Raw genomic sequence first — 21,869 nt, 5'->3', positions numbered from 1 at the left:
GAATCTGTTCCATTTTTAAATCTAATAGGTAAGTAGGTAATCAGCCTCCAGTGCCTGACACACGTCATCGACTTTTTAGGTCTAAGACATGTCGGCTTCCTCACGATGTTTTCCTTTTCCGTTCGAGCAAATGTTAAATGCGCACATAGAAATAAAAGTCCATTGATGCACAGACGGGGATCGAACCGACGACCTCAGGTAAGAGATGTGCACGCTGAAGCCACTAGGCCAACACTGCTCTTTTTTTCTATATGAACCTGAGAGTTTTTAATATTGATCGTAGAGGGGTAACCATTTTTCTCTGCTGTATAAAATAAAACTTGTATATACCATACCCAGTACAATAAAAATGGACTCTTTTTTTTGGACGCTATTATCAATGTTACCATTTAAGGCAAGATAAAATATCATTTTAATTTTTTCTGTCTTTAGTCGTATTAACTCTGTTGCATCTCAATAGCAGTAACTTCGAAGTGGTATTAGACAAAATGTTGTATTATACCATTTTATAAACTGTATAAACTGCACCTTTTTTAAATAGCTATCTACTTACGTTTTCATTCATAGCTTCCTGACAATATGAAACGCAAAAAAAGTTGGAGAAATGTGAAATGTGAAAAAGACATACTGCGGCTTATTTTTCAAGCAATAATTCGTTATATCAACATTCCTCATATAAACCGATTTTAGTATATCATAAATTACTAAATTTACAAAAAATATCAATATTAATCAGGTAATTAATATCGTCAATATATAATATATTATGATAATTAATGTCTGAAGGTTAGAAAAAATATGTTGACCTTTCACCTTCCCATGTAGTGTTAATATTTAACTATCTTAAATATGTTTGAGCAATTAATATTTAGTCGCCGTAACATTTACGTCATACTTATTACAAATGATGATTCTATTTTGCTATTTATATAACCTAGCCTGCTGGTTACCTAGCTCATTGATTCCAATCTGGTTTGGTCCAACCTTGGATGGGTGGTGTTTGAAAATATCGTGACGACAGGTATGTCTTAGACAAATTTAGTGAGATACCGATAACTAACAATCTGCCTATAAAAATGTATTCAGAAGGCCCAAATTAAAGATAATTCTATAAATTTATATAGAATATAAAGATGTGATTTGTTAAACTGTAAGACAGGACTGTGCAAGTTAAATGTATATAATATATAAAATCAGAGGTAAATTAGAGCCATTTACCTGTAATTTTACTTATGCTAAAAACACATGATGACAGACTGATATAAATTTGCTATTAATTTGCTATATTTGTTTTTACTATTGTAATTAGTTTGATGCTTTTTTTAAAGAGTACCGAGAGTTTTTTACGCCGGCTTTTTCTCTCGGCGTACACCCTCTGTCTTCTTTGCCGGTGAGTAGTGATGCCTACAGATTCGAATTTAATTACGTGGAATAAGTGATATCTTGATGATCTTATGTTCCAAAATAAACGTATTTTTTTTTATTCTTCTTAATACGCTTTCTTCATTCCTGAAGATTGCCGACTTATTCACTACCTACACGTTACATCAGATTTCAAACCACAGTTTACGGTGTTTGTGTGTGTGTTTTACGGTGTCACCACTTTCAGATGTAAAGAATTAATCAAACAAATATTTAGACAATTCAACGTATAATTCCTATGAGTAAATCAACAGTAAAAATGTACAAAATATGGCAGTAGGCAGCATTATACCGCGGATTTATCAGTCAGCTCATTTCCTCGATACTGGTTTGGGGATGGAGTCTCCTTCAGCGTGGAATCCGGACTCGTCAGCGTAGTAGTTGACGGTCTCTGTTTTGCCGTCTTGGGTGATGTAGGCGAAGGATCCGCGGACCACGATGACTTGGTGTGGTTTGTTTTCCTCGTCAAGAGCCTCCTTCACTTCACCGGTCTCGGAACGAGAGGAACCATCTTCGGATTCGTAGCTGGAAATGTCAGATATACCATCAGTTATGTAAATAAACATTCATGGATATTAAAATCAGCTAAAAATGTAGTATTTTTATTAGTTAAATAATGTAATATTTAAAATCAAAAATGAATAACTGAATTAAATGTGACAATTTAATAAAATTATAATTAAACCCATTGCAAAGAATTATAAATAGTACTAGTGAATAAAATGTGTTTATCATTAACTTCAACATCAATCGACTGATTTTAATGAATTTTTATATTTGTTTTCTATCTTTGGTAAAATAATAGTAAATTATTTACTTGAAGTTGTATCCACCGTTGGGATCAGCGTTGAATTCAGAGCGAAGGATCTTTGTCGGTTCCTTTTCTACCGGAACAACGGCGGCGGCGGCGACGGCCACGAAGGCAAGGGCGACAATGATCTGAAATAAATTACGATTAAAATAAATCAAGACCGCAGTAGTAAATACAGTACTGAATATTTGCTACCTACCAATTTCATGGTTAATTGATTTGGTTTCGTAGCTGATGAGCGACTGATGCCGAAACGAGTGGAGCAAAATCTTTTATACATTTCTCCCAGGTACATCTTCTAACGTAACGTCAACGTCGCATCTCCCTGGACTGCTGCGTCTGTGTGCGTACGCGTATGTGTGCGCGTCAACGTGTGTATGTTTAGTTTGCATGTGTGACAATCACTCAGAGATTCGAAGGCTTTTATTTATGATTGTTTACTTTACAATTTGTTACCAAATTTGTCATATCTATCGGGCATCGATTGGTCAAGGTAATCTTTTCCTATTAGAACATTTTTCTATTGTAATTTAAGCTATTAATATTAATAATAAATAATCCAATTAGATATACGCTGGTACATATATAATAGATAGCGTTTCAGTTTCGTACGGCTATGTATCTATTAAATATATGCTAAAATAATATTATTATAAGTATTATTAGAATTTAATTTGTATTTATCGAATAATGTTTATTACTATTCATAAGATTATTTATTTACATTTTTATCACACTACTTCAAAAGCCTATAACTATAATTAATCTCATTATTTTAAAGACAAATTAATGAATAACAGTAATTATAAAGGGTAATTTAAAAAAAAAACAATTCACAATTTTTTTATTTTAACAAGTCACTACCTGTACAACAAATACAAGTTTTATAGGTCATTCTCAGGTAGCATCCTATGGCCTAAGTGACCTGGTTTGTGATGCTAATAATTGTTTATGCTCTCGATTTTTATGCATTAAATATATATTTCTTTTTTGACGTTCATTAGTGTATATTGTGCTACCTATATGAATAAATGATTTTGATTTGATTTAATAATTTATGATAAAAACAACTCTTGAAGATTTTATTAACATGATTATTTGAGTATAAAGAATTTTATTATGATAGAAGTACACGGCTTTGACAAATTGTCTGTATTATTTACTTTCAACTAAAGTTTGTTAATGCTACGTTATAATACCTATAAAAACTTTTTTAAGTTGTTTATTTTTAAATAATTTTCTTTTGAACAACAGAGCTGTCTGCTCCTGAGTTGAGAGCAGATGTCTCCGTGAAGAATTCAAAACCAATTATTACGTATTTGCGTGTTGTTCTCACGAGTATGTAAGTGCGTGCTCCTATTTCACCATGCCTCCTGCTGATAGAGGACAAATCTTTGTTTTTAATTTTTTTATTATTCTTTTTTACTCAATATGTCATATGGAAGATGGTGTAATGGTTGCAGCTCCTTTCAAACATTGTGTAAAAAAAACTTGGCGATTAAAAAGAGTGGCGGAGAGTTTATTCCCAGTTCTTCTCTTCCGTTCTGTGGCCTTGATTTGAGAACTGGCAGTAAATGTAAAATTAGAATCGTTTAAAGTATATTTTGACGTTCATAAGAGTACATTGTTATCTGTATGAATAAATGATTTTTAATTTGATTTGAATTGAATACTTGAAACAAAGTGCAATTTTGTTGTTAGGTTTTGACTTCAAAAATGGGCAATGAAAACCTTTTGAAAAGATCTCTTTCCATTGTAACACGAGTCACTCATAGAGCACAAGCAACTTTTTAAATATTTATTTTATTTGACGCCGTTTTAAAGGCAGTAACGATGGGCAAATATATCGTACCATAAAGAATGGAAAATATCAATTTTTCCGACTGGTTGATTGAATATAGAAAAATAATATTCTCTTTTATCTTAAATCTCTTTTATCTGTTGTCAAATAATTTTGTCAAATTATTTGACAACAGTTAATCTACATACGTCTTACTGCAGATGTTTATCTCAATTAACAAACCTGATAAAAAATAATTATTTAATTAACACTTATGTATTAAATTAAATTATAAGTGTATAATTAATAATAAAACTCGACTCATAAGCGTTTCATTTCGTAAATGCATAAGCAAACATTTTCTTGTAATATGCGTTTCACAAAAGCAAAACGACACGAAAAAATATTAATAATTCTTCTAAAAACTCTGCCTATATTTAAGCAGGGTCAAGTTTTACGTAATGTATGCACATGAATGCTATCACCAACTTAACTTCTGACATTTACCAAAATATATTTTCGTCACATACTTTTAACTTGTCAATCCTAATAATTTTATTAGCGCCCGCGACTGAAATCAATTTTCTTATATTATTTTTGCCATAATCATAATTGTCATTTATTAGTAAATAATATGTAAACGTAAATAAAATATGCCAAAATTCGAATCTACTTGAATATTGATTTTGAGACGAAATTATAGACTGGTTTTATCTATTCTTAGATATTTTTGTATGGAATGGAACAAGAGAATTCTAATTCAATTCAGGCAATTCGACACCTCATTCTAATTTTGTATTTTAACAGCCCATAAGCCTAATTTCATAAAATTATTCTTATTTTTTCCTAGGAAGGACTAAACGGCTGTACTAAAAAGCTACCACTGTGTTGGTGTGAGTTCCGAATGATGTCATTTGGTATATCTTGACCGAAACAAGTCGTTCTAGTGAGGACATGATTAATGGGCCCACATAATATTAGAGGTGATAATTATATTGAAAAAATCTGGACACCTTAGTAAGAACATTTCATATACTTAAATAATCACGATATTTTTTTTATATTTACATAAAATTATTTTAACATACCAAAGTTATCGCTAGAATTAATAAAGTAAAGGTCAAACGTCAAGAAATCGTTAATTTAAAGGTACGCTATAATTATCTGCTTATTTTATGATTTTAGAAAAACTTGTCCAGAAACAAATAAAAGTAACGTCTGCAGAGGTCGTCTTTCGTGAAATTATTCAAGGTTGGTATACCTGGGTTTTGCCTATTAACGATTTTACGAATCAAAGCAATACTTTTTATTAAATTTCATCAGATCATCAATCAACTTTCATGCAATGTATTCTATTCTATGTAGATTTTGTTCCATATTTCTATATCTCAATTTCATTCGACAATATATCACTGACTAGACTTAAAAATAGTCAATACAGCGACGCAGAAAGTGCTCTTTCTCTTATTCTTGCGATATTATGGCTTTGAGCAGGCAACGTACTTGTAATATTTGAATTACCTAGACTGGTTAGACGGTAAAAGGTTAGCATAAGTAGGTACTTATTTATTGTAATTATTATAGAAATGTATTTGATCACAAATAAATGATTACATATTTTTTTAAGGCATTTTTCACGACTAACTTTTTATTTTATTTATTTGAGTCAAGATTGTTATTTCTCAAATATGCGGCTTGATCCCTTGGCGTATGGGGGATCTCTCTGCATCTTCTACCGCATTTACCATGGAGTTTTCAATGGAGTTGTTTCGACTAATACCTGCAGCTGAGTTTCATCGAGAAGATGCTGAGGGAACCAACATCTTTACGCAGACCCAAATGATCAAGCCGATTGTTCAGTTAAGGACTATTTTAAATTAATTATTTAAAAGTACTTGCAGTGTAGGATTTATAATAGATTGTTAGATGTTATTGACCTACTATGAATTTAAATCGGGGCGAACGATTTATGCAAATTACTTCATATTCACAGCTTAGTTAACACTTAGTTCAGGTTTAATATGGTTCACCCAGGGGACATGCAGTCAAACGTATTTTTATTTACGATGACTTATATTTATAGGTAGTAGTAAATCGAATCCAGACTGTAATCTCTCTATCCATCTGAGGCCTGAGGTATAATAAGATCACAAGTATTTTATTCGCCAATATCGTGATCAAATCTTTAATTGAATTGTTCCAAGGCTAGGTGCATCACATTATTATAACAAATTTATTAAAGTTACGCTTGCAACAAATGTAGTCTTAATTAACTAATGTTTTAAACTTACATAGTTTCATCTGAATATTTTTTAGTAATGATGAGGATAACCTTATACTGGCAAACGGATGCTTAGCTACAAAGACCATTTTGCCAGGAGAGAACAAGATAGTCTCAACGAGCTGGTAGTAACAGAAGTTGGAGTCGATCGACTGCCAGTGGTCTGACCACATTAATTTAATTATGCCCGGTGCTCATTATCGGCATCGGCATGGATGAGGATTTTAGGTGATAAAAAGCATTAAATATTAACTTCATGGCAATAAAGTAGAAATTTACATGATATATGATCGTAGTAACAAAAAAAAACCGCTTCGATAAGCTTGAGGCTACTATATCGGTAGCCTTGAGACTGCTTCGGGATACTTCGGGATCCTTCGGAAAACACTCGGGGGTAGCTAGAACGGTGCGGCATGCTTACGGACGCCTTAATATCTCTAAGAACATTGCAGCATGCCAAAACATAGTTTGCGATAGTGTGCTCTGCATGTAGGAATGCTAAAGGATCCCTTTTCTAACCGAAGCTAATGTGCGCCGGGCCTAAAGCATTCTGGAGGCAGCAAGTCAACGTATGGGTTAGAGCATTACAAGAACAGTAATGAAACTTCTTGATTATTCGTCGAATTAAGGCGGTTTCATACAGTTTTTTTGGCCTAACTGGTGCAATTCTATTGGTACTCATAAGTACTACTTATCTAATACTGGTCTTCTCTGATAAAAAACCGCAAGTCAATGCGGATGCGGAAGCGGTTAAAAATTACTCATTAAATACATAATCATTAATTTTTCATATATTTAAAATGGTATTTATTTTAACTCAAGAATTACGGAGCTTAGCGCAGTTTTATCGTATTATCGTGACAATTAATAAATGTATTTTTAATTTTGTTTTTTAAACACTTCTATGAAGTTATGATAACAAAAATGTCTCTTTTAACATTCCCATGTTTCAAGTTGCAAGTTTAATACATCTTTACCGACACAGAAATATGCAAAATATCGATTTTGATAAAACCAAATAAGTTACGAAAAATCTTGATGCTGTATAATTTTATGAAATTCCGTCGATATTTAAATGAAATTAATTAACTAAGCAAATATTATATTTAGAGAGATAGGTCAGTCTACCATATTTGCATAGTAGAAGTAATAAAACGACCAATTAATTCAAAACACAGAAACACTTTATTCAATACAATATCACCAAGTTAGCCTCATAACATGATCAGTCTTCCTTTTTGAGGTTTTTATGAATCCAAGAAACTGTAATTCAGCCACCGCCCGGGTGAATCTCACTCTGAAAAAAAAACAAATATATAATATAGTATAGAATTAAACTATAGACGACCAATTTGCTTGCACGTGAACCAATACGGACCAATCACAGGCGAGCGAAACGCTCAAATTGCTCGATTGTGTTTCCATAAAAAATGTTTATAATAACCGAAGGCTTAAATGAAAAGAATCTGGATTTCATGTGTCTATCGAGTATTCGTGTCATAATTTTTTTTTTGTTAGATTTTTGGTATTATATTATAGACACAAAAAAATCTTGTAATTCTGTCGAATTATTTTTCGTACCGATTAAAACTACAATAGTTTTTTGAGTTTTTGAGAGAAAATTGCATCGGTACGATATCGTTCAGTCTTTGACGTATTTCTCTCTACCAGAACCCAAAACATCGACGGCGTGTGTGAAGCACAGAAGACTAATAATTTAGAATAATTTATTCATGTAGGTAACATAATGTTCACTTATGAACGTTACAAAGAAATATACATTGAATGCTTCATTTATATACATTCAATTTAACATTTATTGCCAGTTCTCAAATTAGCGTAGAACGGAAGAGAGGAACTGGCAATAAATTCTCCGCCACTTTTTTTAATCGCCAAGTTTTTTTTTCACGACGTTTGTAAGGAGCTGCAACCATTAGACCATGTTCCATATGACACCATGAGTAATAAAGAATAATAAAATAAATTTAAAAACAAAGATTTGTCCTCTATCTGCAGGAGGTACGGTGAAATTGGAGCACGCACTTACATACTCATGGGAACAACACACAAATACATAGTAGAAACAACTAATATCACCGCATACACATACTGACATTTGTGTTTGTGTGTTTAATCTACCTACAAACCTTTAATTACCCAGCATATACTTTGTTCAGGGCTAATATTATTGCATACGGATATCATACAGAATATTATTTTACTTATAATGTCATCGAAATAACAATCATACAATTTTATTAATCTTACATATTTACTAGCAAAAAACAGCTCTTTAACGACGCAAAAGCCTTGAACCACAACCTTTAATAACGTTTGTCATCGCGTTGTAAAAAAACTTAATAGAATTTCATAAATATGCTAATTTAGAATGAATTTATTGATAGTGATGTCACAATACACGACCCTTTTACTGACCGGTATGAAAAATGCAAAATTCCGCGTATAGTTTTGCGTCGCCACTTTCCCCATAATCTATAAAACTTTGTGTTTCGTATCTTTCTATCAGATTGTTTTGTCATTGTAACGAAAAGATACAGATGACTATTTACTTAAACGATAAACGTATTTAATTTTTATAATTTCTTATATATATTTCAGTTGCGTTGCAGTTGTTTATCGTAAATAATTATTTGCAGCCCAATTGCAGCCCTGATTCCCTCACCGGTAGGCGTACCCCGCAACTTCAGTAGCGTATTATAATTTTAATTCCGTCCGTTTTACAAATATTTTTTTTTCTTAAATGACGTCATAATTATTACTTTGTTGAAAATATGGCCTATTGAGTTTGTTTTGAGTATTGTTATTACATAGTAGCCCTGCACTTGTGTGTATTCGACAACATATTGTCATGGACTTAGCTAGACGACTAACTACCGGAATGTAATATTCTTATTTGTTTTGTCTGTCTTTTATTTGCCTTTTGAATAATTCATGTGATTCCAATGGTATATATTTATTTATTTTAAGCAAATATGCCATACTACAATTATATACACTCACACACACAGCTTTAAACTACAAAAAAAATGTCAACCTAAAAGAACCTGTCTTATTAAACTTGTCACAATTATAAAATGATAATTTTTGAAAGTTGAAATGGCCTCTGAAGGAGAAAAAACATTGCCCGCGTGCGTTTTTGGGTTTCTTATATGTATGTTTGCGTTTATATATTTCGTATTACTACAGATAACATAAATTATATACAACAAAAAATAATTATGTGGCCATAGAATATTATAAGTCATACTGAGCAAAAATGTACTTAATATATGTGGTGTGGTAAACATTATATATACAAAAATATTCAATATTCTGTGATGTGTGAAGGTGTGAAAGTACGTGTGTGTTTGTGTGCTAATGATATAGGTCAACCCTTCAAAAGTAACTAGCAACAAATTTTATATGATAAAGGATCATTTATTAAAAGATCGCGAGTATGGGACGGGGAATCCCCCTTCAAAGTCAGGCTCTTTTGCGGGAATACCCGAATTCTACATAGAGCTGATCTAGTGCTAGTGAAAGAATCCCTGAAAAATACATTTTTATGCCAGCGATTTACTTTTTTTTATTTGTACACTGTCCTTAAAGTTGAGAGAGACCTGGTGGGCGTCACCCCAAAAAAGACCAAACTTGGCGATTAAAAAGAGTGGCGGAGAGTTTATTGCCAGTTCTTCTCTTCCGTTCTACGCCCTTGATTTGAGAACTGGCACTAAATGTAAAATTCGAAGCATTCAATGTATATTTCTTTTTTGACATTCATAAGTATACATTATGTTACCTAAATGAATAAGTGATTTTTGATTGATTGATTTGATTATATAAAGCAAACCTAATATAATCCGAATGGTACTTGACTGCTAAACCGATTTTGATTAAAACTTGCCCTAACTTTCCGAGAAATTTGTAATGAAATATTAACTTTCAAAAATAACTAATAACGCCTTTTAGTTAAAAATTAACTTACTGCATATTAGGTTCGTGCGCCGGATCTTCACTGTTGGGGCAAAGGATGGCGGCGAAAGCCTGGAGCCAGTCGTATAGATTGATGTGTTTTCCACACTCGCGGTGAAGCTTATAGGCCAGACTCACATCCGGGATTGTATCTGACACGCTGTCCATGGACGGCAGGGTGCAGCATTTACACTGTAAAGTTATTAAAATTAAAATAAATTGATTATAAATAAAATGTTTTTTGTAATAGTTTTGGTTATGCACTTTACTTATGATATTTATTTTATTACTTTTGATATTAATTTTTTCCCTTAATAGAACGTAACTCAAATTTAAACCTGCTTTTAAGAGCTGTCATGTCATTTATCATATTTGAACTTTGACATATTTGACTTTGTGAGTCTAGCGTTAAACTTTTGAAATACGCGCCTCAGACCACTGGAAATAGTAAAAAAAAATATATATATGATAATATAAGAGCTGATACAATGCCTTTTAATAGTTCACAATACAGAACACTCACAAAAAAATTGAGGGGAAATAAAATTGTCGAAAATTTAATCTAATGTAAAATTCAAGTATCAACCAAGTTAAACAAAAAAGTAAGTAAAACAAATGTGACGATCGCCCGAGTTAATATTATGGATCACCGCGGTATTACCCCCCTTACAGACAGACATAATTTTTATTACTAACGAAACACACAAAATAATCAATTAAAAAAAAAAGAAATAACAAAAAGGAATAACGTACACTTTAAATGTGTACGTAAAATGTGTGCGTGTTGTAGTTTTAACTGGCTTTGGCACATCTGTGAAGAAGATGTATTCCACAGCGCTGGTCATTCCGTCAGAGACGAAAAAAAAAGAAAAATAATCTACCAATACGTGGGTAACACTGAAAATGTTTAGAACTGGCCAGTTAGAAACATTGGTAATGAAAACTTTTTGAATTTCAATTTTAGAACTCTTTGGTAAACCAATGTTGCATTCATTTGTCATTTGTTTTTGTGAATTGGCGGCAAATGAAAAACTCTTGTTACACGTGAAAAACCTAACGCGAGAAAATTTTCGGTGAATGATTTATTATGACTTTTGTGGGCTTACTCAACAATAAAGCTATGATGGACGATTAGCATTTCTAAAGCCCCATCTAGTGCCACTATTTATAATTGGTTTAACGAGTTTAAGAGTGGACGTAGCAATCTCAATTATGATTATTGGCAACTTTCTACTTTAAGCCGTTTTTCATTTTCTAAACATTTTCAGTGTTACCTAGATAATAATAGTAGAGAAAATAATAATAGTAAAAATTAACAGTGTTAGAAGTCTTGGAAGATTTATGTGTGAAAGTATATCGTTTTAAAAGTATTTTTTTTTCCTAAAACTATTAAAAGAAATAAATAATATTTTTGGGCGAGATAAATTTCTTTCGTATAATATTAGTCAAGTCCATAATTAATTTTCAATACATTTGTGTTAATAAATGAAACTAAAATTTATATTCCTCATTTTTTAACGAACAATTTTACGCGAATTCTCCTACAACGCGGTTTGCTATAACGCGGTCAGAATACCGCGTTATACGAACATACCACAATACCTGTAAATAACACTGTGGGTTGCTAAGGGCAACGTGCAAGGCGCCTCTCGGGGCTCCGATGATCTGCTTCTTGACATTCGACACCTCGGTGAAGAAGAGAATCTCATGAAATGTCTGCGTGTGAGGCGGGAGTAACGACTTCTCGAATATCTCCTCCAAATAACTCACGAAACGGGATCTGACCATCACAAATTCTGATTGGATTCTATCAACCTTCGCTGCTTTTAGGAGTTTCTGAAATATATCCATAAATAATTAATCCTTTAAAAATAATTTGCACACAAGAATATGGTACAAAAATGTTATTTAGTGTGCTTAGTATTTGTTGATATAAACTTAGAGATAGGTTGTAGCCCTATTTTTTATAAGAGGAATAAGCGGAAAAAGCTTGTTTATTTTGGTTACTTTGTATTACATTTTTAATCAATAGCTAAGTTGATATATGTGTAGCAGTAAAGTAGTTAAATCAGAGTGTTAATTCAATCTCTAGACAGTTAATTAAAGATCGATATTCCATCAAGTCGCTAGCATTTTGATTTAAATAAAGTATTATCGAAAACGTTTAACAACCTGTCTGACCGAAAGCCAGCGTATTTATTAATAATGCGATTCATTACTTTTAGATTCTTTCTTTTTTCAAAGTGGTTTTTTGTTTCATACTGTGGTGAAACTGTAAGCATGATAACTCCGCCATGACTATTTTGGTGTGATCGTGAAGAACTGTAATATTGTGATTTAATTAACTCTCTAATTTAACTACTTTACTGCTACATATACAACTTTCATCCCTGATTTGATCTAAGGCTGTGAACTAAGGGAATTTCTACGTGTGTATTTAACACGCTCGTGTAGGAAAACATCGATAGAAACCGACATAAAGCCAAAAAGTCGAGGGAGTTAGGCATAGAAGACTTTCAGAAATTTGAGGCAATGACCTAAAAAACTGCTCCATTGGTGTACGTACATTTAGTACACGTACGGTAAGGAATTTCATTCAATATATGTGTATTGTTATATGAGTATACAACAAAGCTGAACTGTATATTGTAAACAATTGTAAAGATTGGAAATAACCGGGCTTTATAATTACTCTTTAATTTTTAGTTATGTATAGTTTTCTACGACACAACATACAGAAATACATACAACCCTTAATTTTCATCCCTGTAAGAACCCTTATTTTTTTATAGTTATTTTTATGGAACTAAAAAAATTATTACTTTTGCAGTCAGTTAGTCTTAGCATAGCTTTCTGTTACATAATTATGTTAGCTGTATTACGAGAGATTTTTTTTATAAACCGTGTTTTTTGGAAATTTTATTTAAGTACGAATTCCATACTAATAAAATTATGAAATATGAATATAACTATCGAATAAAGATAATTATATTTAAGATTTTATTTGACTGACATCTTTAAACGAGCAATTCTATGTTGAAGTTGATAAAACACAAATAAAATGACATTTTCTAACTTTATCGCCCCCGAAACCCTCTGTATACTAAATTTCATGAAAATCGTTGGAGCCGATTCCGAGATTCCAATTATATATATATATATATATATAAATAAAGTACACATCGAATACCATGATTTGATCCGAAGCTATGAACTAAGGGAATTTCTACGTGCGTATTTAACATGCTCGTGAAGGAAAACATTGTAAGGAAACCAACATAAGGCCAAAAAGTCATCGGAGTATATATATATATACAAATGTAGCGTATCGTAGATACGCACTAAAAATGTACATACTGTTTGGTGTAGTATTTTCTATACGATTTTGATGTATGTGGACAACATAAATACAGGACACTAAGAAAAGAATAAAACAGAGGTCACTCAGAACAGACTTTTAAGACGAGTGAGCATGTATTTTTTCCTATGAGCCTTTCTATAAGAATATAAATTAATTACCGTTGTTTGTGAAGAAATATATAAATTTAACAAAGATAAAAATGGGTTGTGATTTATAAAAATATAGAACATCCCATAAATGGTGACCCCTGATTGCTGATTGCTGATTAAATTGCTCGTTTAAAGATATAATAAGATATATAATATTTATTATGACAAAACCAACCTCTTTCAATTTGTATCGGCTTCCTCTCAAATCGAAATCATCGTCGTCGTCCTCTTGAACCGTCACCTCAGTACTGGCATTTTCGATTTGCCGCCGGAAAATCCCAAAATGTATTTTAACGCTTTCAACAAACTCCTCTCCCAAGCCATTAATCGATTTATTTAACATATTTTTCGTTGGAGATCTCAATGGACCAGGCGAGGTGCTTTGTAGGGCGTGGTTCACCACTTTAATTGCACTTTGAATTGTCTCCAGCAATTGCACTTTGGACTGAAAGTTTATCAACTGCATGCTTTCTTTGAAAGCTTCCGTTTTAACTATGTGCTCTGCGGCACATTTTGCGTATATTTCTCTGACCTAAAATATTGTATACAAATAATTGTGTAAATATATAAGACGATTGACTTTTCATATGTAGAAAAATCAATAGTCTCTTTTCTTCGTAATGTATTGTATTGACAGGAAGAGACGGAAGAGAAGTGAAGAGAAATGAATGCTATTTCAGTTACCACTTTGGTTACAGTATAATTGTAGTATATAAAGAAATGATTTTAAATACGATAACTTGTCTTGTGATATTATTTTTCAATTTATACTTCCTATTTAGAACTAATTAAAAAAATATTAGATATTATATTCAGAGCAGTGTTGGCTTAGCGGCCTATCTGAGATCGTTCGACCTACGACTGTGAACCGACATTTTTTTTTCATAAAACTGGGCAAACGGGCAGGAAGCTGAATGAAGCTCAGTGAAGCTGATGTTGTGTGATACCGCCCGTGGGCACTCTTAATGCTATAGAACTCGCGAGTGCGTTACTGTCCTTTTAAGAATTGGTACGCTCTTTTCTTGAAGGACCCTAAGTCAACCCTAGGTCTGTACTTCAAGAATAGGGCGTACTGATTCTAAAAAACGGCAACGCACTCGCGAGCTCTCTGGCATTGAGTGTCCATGGCCCGTTTTTTTTCTGGGTAATTTCTATTCAGCCCTAAGGCTAGGAGCGAATTTTTTCTGTGGTGCTGTGTTCATAAATACAGAGTATAAATAGTGCAACGTATTAACCGAAAGTGGAGTTTTGGAGATTTCTTATACTCAAAGGAAATTAATTTAAAATAGATTTTTGTCGAACATTGTATTTGTCTTATTTCGTTAGCTATAAGAACTATTTTTTTTAATAAATCAAGGAAATAGAGCACTCACCGACTTTCCCATGACGTTTTTCGGCAAATCCTTAACAAACACAGCTAACAATCTTAAAGACAGATAAAAACTAAACAGATAATCATGCAATTTGTGAAGCTCCTCCGCGAGAACCTCTTTGAAGAAATTATCGTCTTCAAAAAGACCGATCTTCGTTTGACAGTCCTGTACTTCTAGAAATGGCCTGAATGATAGAAGACGTCTTATATTCTCCAGATCTTCCGGTGTTAGTTTGGAGATTTTAGCGTCCAATTTCTCTCGATCGCCGCATAATGATTTAATATTATCGGCATAGAAGAAATCCATCATACAGTACTGAAATGGAAATATTTTTCATTCAACAAATTCGCCTTAATATTGCTTTACAAGAAAAAATATTGTCATAACAGGTGACCCTAAATCGACAAGAACATTTATTGAAAAACATTTCTAAAATTTACGAAATTAATTATGAAAAAGAAAATTACATAATAAAAAAATACAAAAAAATAACTATCTACTATAGGCACTAATCAAACTTTTTTTTTGCTTTTTTTTATTATTTACACAATTTTTTTTTTAATTTGTGTATAAAAAGTATATTTTTAATTATAATTATATATTTAAATTAGAAAAAATCGGAAATGTCTTTAATACGTAACAATTGCTTTAATTATCATCCTAAAAAATATCACTGCGCTGTGACCTCGTTCCTGTATCCAATTTCGATTTTTCTCAATAGATGCTGGCACTTTACTAGTACAATAACAATAACTTAGAATTGAAAAGGGGGTTACTATATAAAAAAATTGGTATTATAAATCCTATCGAAGTATGAACTTTCAGATATTCTTTAGTTCAGACCCACTAACTGGTTTTAGATTAGCACAAACACACACTCCATATCAACATTGGTGAAATTCATACCTTAATACTTTGAATAATTCCAGTAACAGAAAAATCATAGAAGAGAAACACATCTGTCAATAGCTCAAACGCTTTTCCCGATAAGTGAAATGGACTTGAATGTGTTAAGAATATATTTTCCAAAACCTGTAATATACAAAATATATATAAAGCAAATTGTACATAACTTATTTATTTATATGGTTTAATAGTGTGACACTCCTGCAGAAATAATTTTCTTTGTCCGCAATTAACACTTTCGCACGGAAAACATTGGACAGAGAAGGCTGATCCAACTCGTTTAAAATAAAATAAAAATCGAAGAAAAACTGAGGCAACCCACATATATAAATAAAGTAAAAATTATAAAACATATGCGACTATTATTACATTAAAATTAAAACTGATATTGATCAAAATAAAAAGAATTATACAACGTCAATAAATGGCGCGAAACTATTGCGTTTGGCGCCATTTATAAACGGCCATAGACGAAAAAATTAAATTGATAACCTCAGTGAACCTCCCCATCGGTGTTTTGACGTAGAAAAACTTTTTAGTTGAAACTGTTGCAGTGAATATTAAAAAAAAACTTTATGTCTTAGGAATGAGACCTTTATTTCGGTAAATAATTTTCACTTCCTATTTTTCATGTAATTTCACATCTTTTCACTTGTTTTCTTAAATCATCACCTGGGTATTTTTATTAAAATACACTAATAAGGGCTTAACTCTTCGTCAGTTAGCATTTGGCTCTTTAATTTAATACAAGAGATATTTTAGGATATAAGACTTTAGACAGTATTATATATGTTAAGACAACATAAGGTCTCGATTAAAAGTTATAATAATTTACCAGGATACCAGGATTTTCATGGATTATTAAATAAATAATTTTAATAACTTAAATAATTTTATTCTATTATTTTATGTTAAAGAGTTGCAGGGTCATTGACCTATACTCAATCAACATCTAACTTACAGTTTTTTGTGCTAAAATGCCATGTTAATATAAAGGAAAACAACACAAATTTTAAATAAAGAAAAACATACTAACTTGATTCATATAAACATGAGAGGGCTGTGAATGAAAAACTTTTATAAGGAGCTTTGATGAAACTTGATAAGGAAAAGATTTATGCAACACAGAAACAGATGTTGCCACACCAAAAATAAGTACTACTGGCAAAGTTGAAATATAAGAACTGAAACAAAAAAATCAACAAAAAATACTAAAAATCAATTGCAGTTTAAGCAAGTATTTTACAGAATAAATATATATTTAATAAAAGAAAACAAATATTCCTGGCATTTTAAATAACTTCTATATTAATCGGCTTTTTGACGACTGGGAAACACATCTGTAGAAGTCAAGCAAGATCCAAATATAAGAATAGTTTTTTCAACCTTTGAATACCTAGTTTAATATTATGAACTTTATGAGGGTTATGTTTTTACCTAAATCAATCTAAATTTAAGGCTTATTATTATTATGATATTTTATTACAATATTTCTTAACACAAACTCCCAATGAGTCATGGGAAATTCTAACAAAATAATGGAGAGACCTAAGAAGGATACTTTCCGTTATTGTTTCATTAATTTTTATCAGTAATATTCAATACTTAATTTCTAAAAATTGGGTACTACATTTACAGGTACACCATTAGCATTATGAAACATTTGAATACTAAGGATTTTTTGATTATCAACCTGGCTAGCAGATAGCTGAGCAAAAAATATTTTGGAAAATAAAGAGCAGAAGGCCATATACCAACAAAATTTAATTTAATTTTACAATACCTTATTATCATAACAAAATCCTGCAGAACATTACAATTAAAGCTTTCAAAGTCCGGTATTATAACAACTAGAGACTGTTGTGACTTTTTCCTTTTCCTTGGAGATTTCACAAGATTATCTTTGTACCAACTCTGTAAAGTCTTCATGGTACAACGACTTTTCTTTAATTTGGGCCTACATGATTCATCCAAACTTTCTTCTAAGTCGTCCTGAAAAATAAAATTATAATTACAGTAGTTACAACAGATAAAAAGATACACTAAAATTGCATTTACATTAGGCATTGTTATGCTCTTTTATTTTGAAACTTACCATTAGATCAGTTCTATCTTTTATCATCTTTAAGGTTTGTGCTTAATAGAAAGTTAAGTATGGATATAACTTACCACTAAATTGTCACCGTTAATAAGCTGCCAAACAGTATTTTCTACTAAATGTTTCAATGTTGGTGCATCTTGTGAATTTACCATTGCAACATGGGGACTCACCTCTTCCCTGTAATTAAAATGTTTTTTGTTAAAACTTATATTATGCAATAGTACAGAAATACATTTCTTCCAAAGTTGTATAAAGATAAACCCTTGTTTATAATGAATTACTTTTCCGGAGAAATATTACTTTTAATACAAATGTTCATTATGACCCAAGATTTATTATACAGCTGTTGCTTTAACAGTAACTTGGGTGATATCAAAATATATCTAAATTTATTAATCAACAGTAAATCCATCTTAACATTTTATTGTTGCATGCTATTTAAATGACGAAAGCATATAGATGAAGGGAGGGCCTATTTATCTATTTAAAAACAAGTTCACACAGACATATATATATATATATCTACTATTATATATAGTGGAAGTTTTTTAAATTCTTTACTACTCACCTTATAAGTCCTATAAGAGATTTAAACTGATCAACATGATCAGGTTGGTTCACACCAGTTAATAATGTGATACATGGTATTATTTTATCACAACTGTTTAATTCACAGCCCTGTTGTGAGATTTTTAAGTACCTTACTATATCATTTAAGAGCACACTGTGGGTCATTTCATGTAGTATCTGAAATATATGAAATTACTACTACTACTTGTATTTATTAGTAAATATTATTTACCTATTATGAGTTACAATGTCGAATATAAATTGAACATCTTGAATAAATGTATTGCAAGCATGTTGAATGTTTTGCAGCAGTAGTTTTATTTTAATATGTGGCACTGACATACAGCAAACACAATATTAAAATATAAGTAATTAGAAGCTTATAATTCCAATAGTTTTGATGCACAAAAAAACATGATCCTAAAAACGACTACTTTTACAACAATAGTTGCTATAACAAACAACCCTACCCTTAGCTGGTCTTCGACTGCATCCCAATTTATTTTAAATGTCTTATACCATTGTTCATTAGAAAACGTTGATTCAAATATTGACAACGACTTTTTCTTAGACTTCTTTCCCTTATTGTAACCATTTGGAAATAAAAACACACCCTGAAATTAGATGAAAGATATTTGATGATGATCATCGAATGCAAAAATAAGCAGTTTAATATTTACTTTTACAATTTTTTTGGATTAGAGCTTACAAACCTTAGACACCGATGTTGTAGATTCCATATTCTTCTCGGTTTTAAAAACTACTATAATACTATTTGCTTAATATACACATTTGATTACACTTTTATAGTCACATAATACGCAATTTGTGATCGTATTAAAATATCGTCGTCGATCGTATTGAAAAAATGTGTTAAATATTTAAGTTTTCTTAGTTTCGACTTTCGCAGTTCGCACAGCTTAAAAAACATTTTGTAAAATATTAGTTCCCGCGTCTGGCTAAACAGTATACATATTGTCAATATTTGACATTGACAGTAGAAACTTATTCGGACTTCATGAAAATTATAGCTTTATACAGTAGGTTTCCCACTTTCCCAATTGAACGATCATTATCGTACACCTGGGATTATTTCATAACGGCGTGTGATTGTAAACTTCTATCGTAGTCAGATTGTACAATATTTTTTTAATCTATTTAGTAGTAGTAGTTCGTAATAGTGTGGTGGGGTCAGTTTCTACCGTTACCACGTTTGCCCCGTTATTCGTGGCTAATTAAGCCAACCTAGCCTCTTCCAAAAACTCACTCACTATTTCCTGGATACTTTGCAGGCGGCGGACAAGGCAAGCCGGCATGAGCAGTATATAGAAAAAGTAATTTTAGGCGATAGACCCTATTTAACACTTAGCATATTTTTGCATTATTAGAAGGAAATAATTGCTTTATTTAGTTTGTATTCGAGGCGTTTGTTCCAAAGGAGTAGATCTTCTGGAACCACACCCTAAAATTTAATTATATTGTTGAGTTATAGTTTTGTATTTAAAAAGTTTGGGGTTGGATTTTAAAATCGGTCGCACGTATTAAGATGATACTGATACTCAATAGGAGTCTTGGGGGACCTTTATTGGAGGTGCCATGTGATTTTGAATAATTTTTGCTGCCGGAGTTGTGTCTAAGTATTTTAATTTTTTTTATATATTTTGTGCAATATATTGAAATTTGTTAATAATCCGACATTTTCTTAGTACTTTTCTATTATTGGTTACTAGAGAAGTGACATTCTGCATTAAAAAACGGTTTTTAATTAATCAAAATTTTTTTAGTATGAAAAATAGAAATAAACCTAATTTCGTGTTGATAGATATTAAGTGAAATACCTATTAAATATATAAACGCAAACCGCCATTTCGAATGTAGATTTTGTCAGATATTAAATCATGTAGATTTTATCAGAAATTAAATCCGTTACTTTCCGTAAGCTTACTGCTTGCTTCTGCGTTTATTTTATTTTGATTTTCTGTATTAGGTAATTCTTACTAAAATAAGTATTAGTAAAAGTAAACACTTTATTTCCAAAATACTAGGTTTCCAGGTTAGTAGGACTTAACTTTGTATTCTAAAGTTTGGTTTGTTTCAGGGGTTCCTAATTCTACCATAAGAGTTAAGACGAATTGTTGCTGAAGGCAGATCTAACATAGGCGTATTTAATACGCCCGGTAAAAAGAGGAAAGTGCTATTTTAAATAAACTTGGATAGTTTTGATTTAGAATTGATCAGAAAAAAATAAATGAGTTTTACACTGTACGAAAAGTAACTGTCATGAAATTGCTACAAATTCTTCAGCAGGAAATCAATTTCAAATGGCGAAGAGATTATTAAGGTAACTATAACATCTGAAGAACACGAAGTTCTAATCAAAATGGATTATTTTAACGGTTTACTTAGGTGAAACCTACATTCAACACGATTCATGTTCAGTGAACAAATGCTGGCAAAATGAAGATATTGCAGATCCATCTAAAAGAATTTCGGCCGGGTCTATATGGATCATTGTACATGCTGGTGGAGAAAATGGTTTTGTGCCTAACTGTTGTTTGGTTTATAGGCCGAAGAGAACAAAATGGGTTACGGAAATGTTAATTCCCAATCTTACAAAACTTTTTCTAATTGTCATTGACAACGCCATTTTGTATAATTCAACAACCCGCATACATGAGTCGACCGTATTGCTGTTAAAAAATAATGGCTTCAATCAAACAATATTCCTTAGGTTCGACGATAATTGGCGTAAATGTCAAGTACTGGAAGCAGTGAAAAATCATAAGTCTGAACCTAAATATTATATAGATGAGATTTTAAAATCACATGACCACGAAGTCTCGAGGCTCCCACCATATAATTGTACGTTAAACCCCATAGAATAATTCTGGGGAATAATGAAACAAAAAGTTGGGGGTAAAAAAGGATTGTGATGGCTTGATGAAACCTAGAAACCTTTAGAAGTGAAACTTTTACCGCGGTTTTTCACATTGTAAACATTTAACTACATTTTTTTAGAAAAATATTCTATTAAGGGTATACAACTTGCTTTATTAATCTTAATTTTATACTTGGAAAATTGGAATGATAATGGGAAATAAAAAAGGTTCCTCTTCCAATGACTTTTTATGGGTTTGCAGTAT

The 21,869-nt window shown here is 31.6% G+C and overlaps 2 protein-coding genes and 1 long non-coding RNA gene across 3 annotated transcripts; 1 reads left to right on the top strand and 2 right to left on the bottom strand.

Annotated features, from left to right (window-relative positions):
* Positions 1-1,634: 1,634 nt before the first annotated feature.
* On the bottom strand, positions 1,635-2,567 carry LOC110998405 (larval cuticle protein 1). Its single transcript, XM_022267056.2, has 3 exons — positions 2,433-2,567; positions 2,240-2,361; positions 1,635-1,947 (listed from the first exon to the last, which is right to left on the bottom strand). The coding sequence occupies exons 1-3, from the start codon at positions 2,526-2,528 to the stop codon at positions 1,734-1,736; spliced, it is 432 nt and encodes a 143-aa protein (XP_022122748.1). The 5' UTR covers positions 2,529-2,567; the 3' UTR covers positions 1,635-1,733.
* A 4,889-nt stretch (positions 2,568-7,456) lies between these two features.
* LOC110998404 (origin recognition complex subunit 3) lies at positions 7,457-19,647 on the bottom strand. Its single transcript, XM_022267055.2, has 12 exons — positions 19,440-19,647; positions 19,197-19,340; positions 18,725-18,903; positions 18,225-18,333; positions 17,839-18,047; positions 17,092-17,239; positions 16,056-16,181; positions 15,150-15,464; positions 13,952-14,308; positions 11,869-12,102; positions 10,280-10,458; positions 7,457-7,591 (listed from the first exon to the last, which is right to left on the bottom strand). The coding sequence occupies exons 1-12, from the start codon at positions 19,464-19,466 to the stop codon at positions 7,495-7,497; spliced, it is 2,124 nt and encodes a 707-aa protein (XP_022122747.2). The 5' UTR covers positions 19,467-19,647; the 3' UTR covers positions 7,457-7,494.
* A 145-nt stretch (positions 19,648-19,792) lies between these two features.
* On the top strand, positions 19,793-20,923 carry LOC123689591. Its single transcript, XR_006750542.1, has 2 exons — positions 19,793-20,060; positions 20,825-20,923. It is a non-coding gene; the product is annotated as an uncharacterized LOC123689591 (long non-coding RNA).
* The last annotated feature ends 946 nt before the right edge of the window (positions 20,924-21,869 follow it).

Source organism: Pieris rapae, chromosome 12 (assembly GCF_905147795.1).
Source record: "Pieris rapae chromosome 12, ilPieRapa1.1, whole genome shotgun sequence".
Classification (NCBI taxonomy): domain Eukaryota; kingdom Metazoa; phylum Arthropoda; class Insecta; order Lepidoptera; family Pieridae; genus Pieris; species Pieris rapae.
This window is presented reverse-complemented; position numbering and strand designations above follow the sequence as displayed.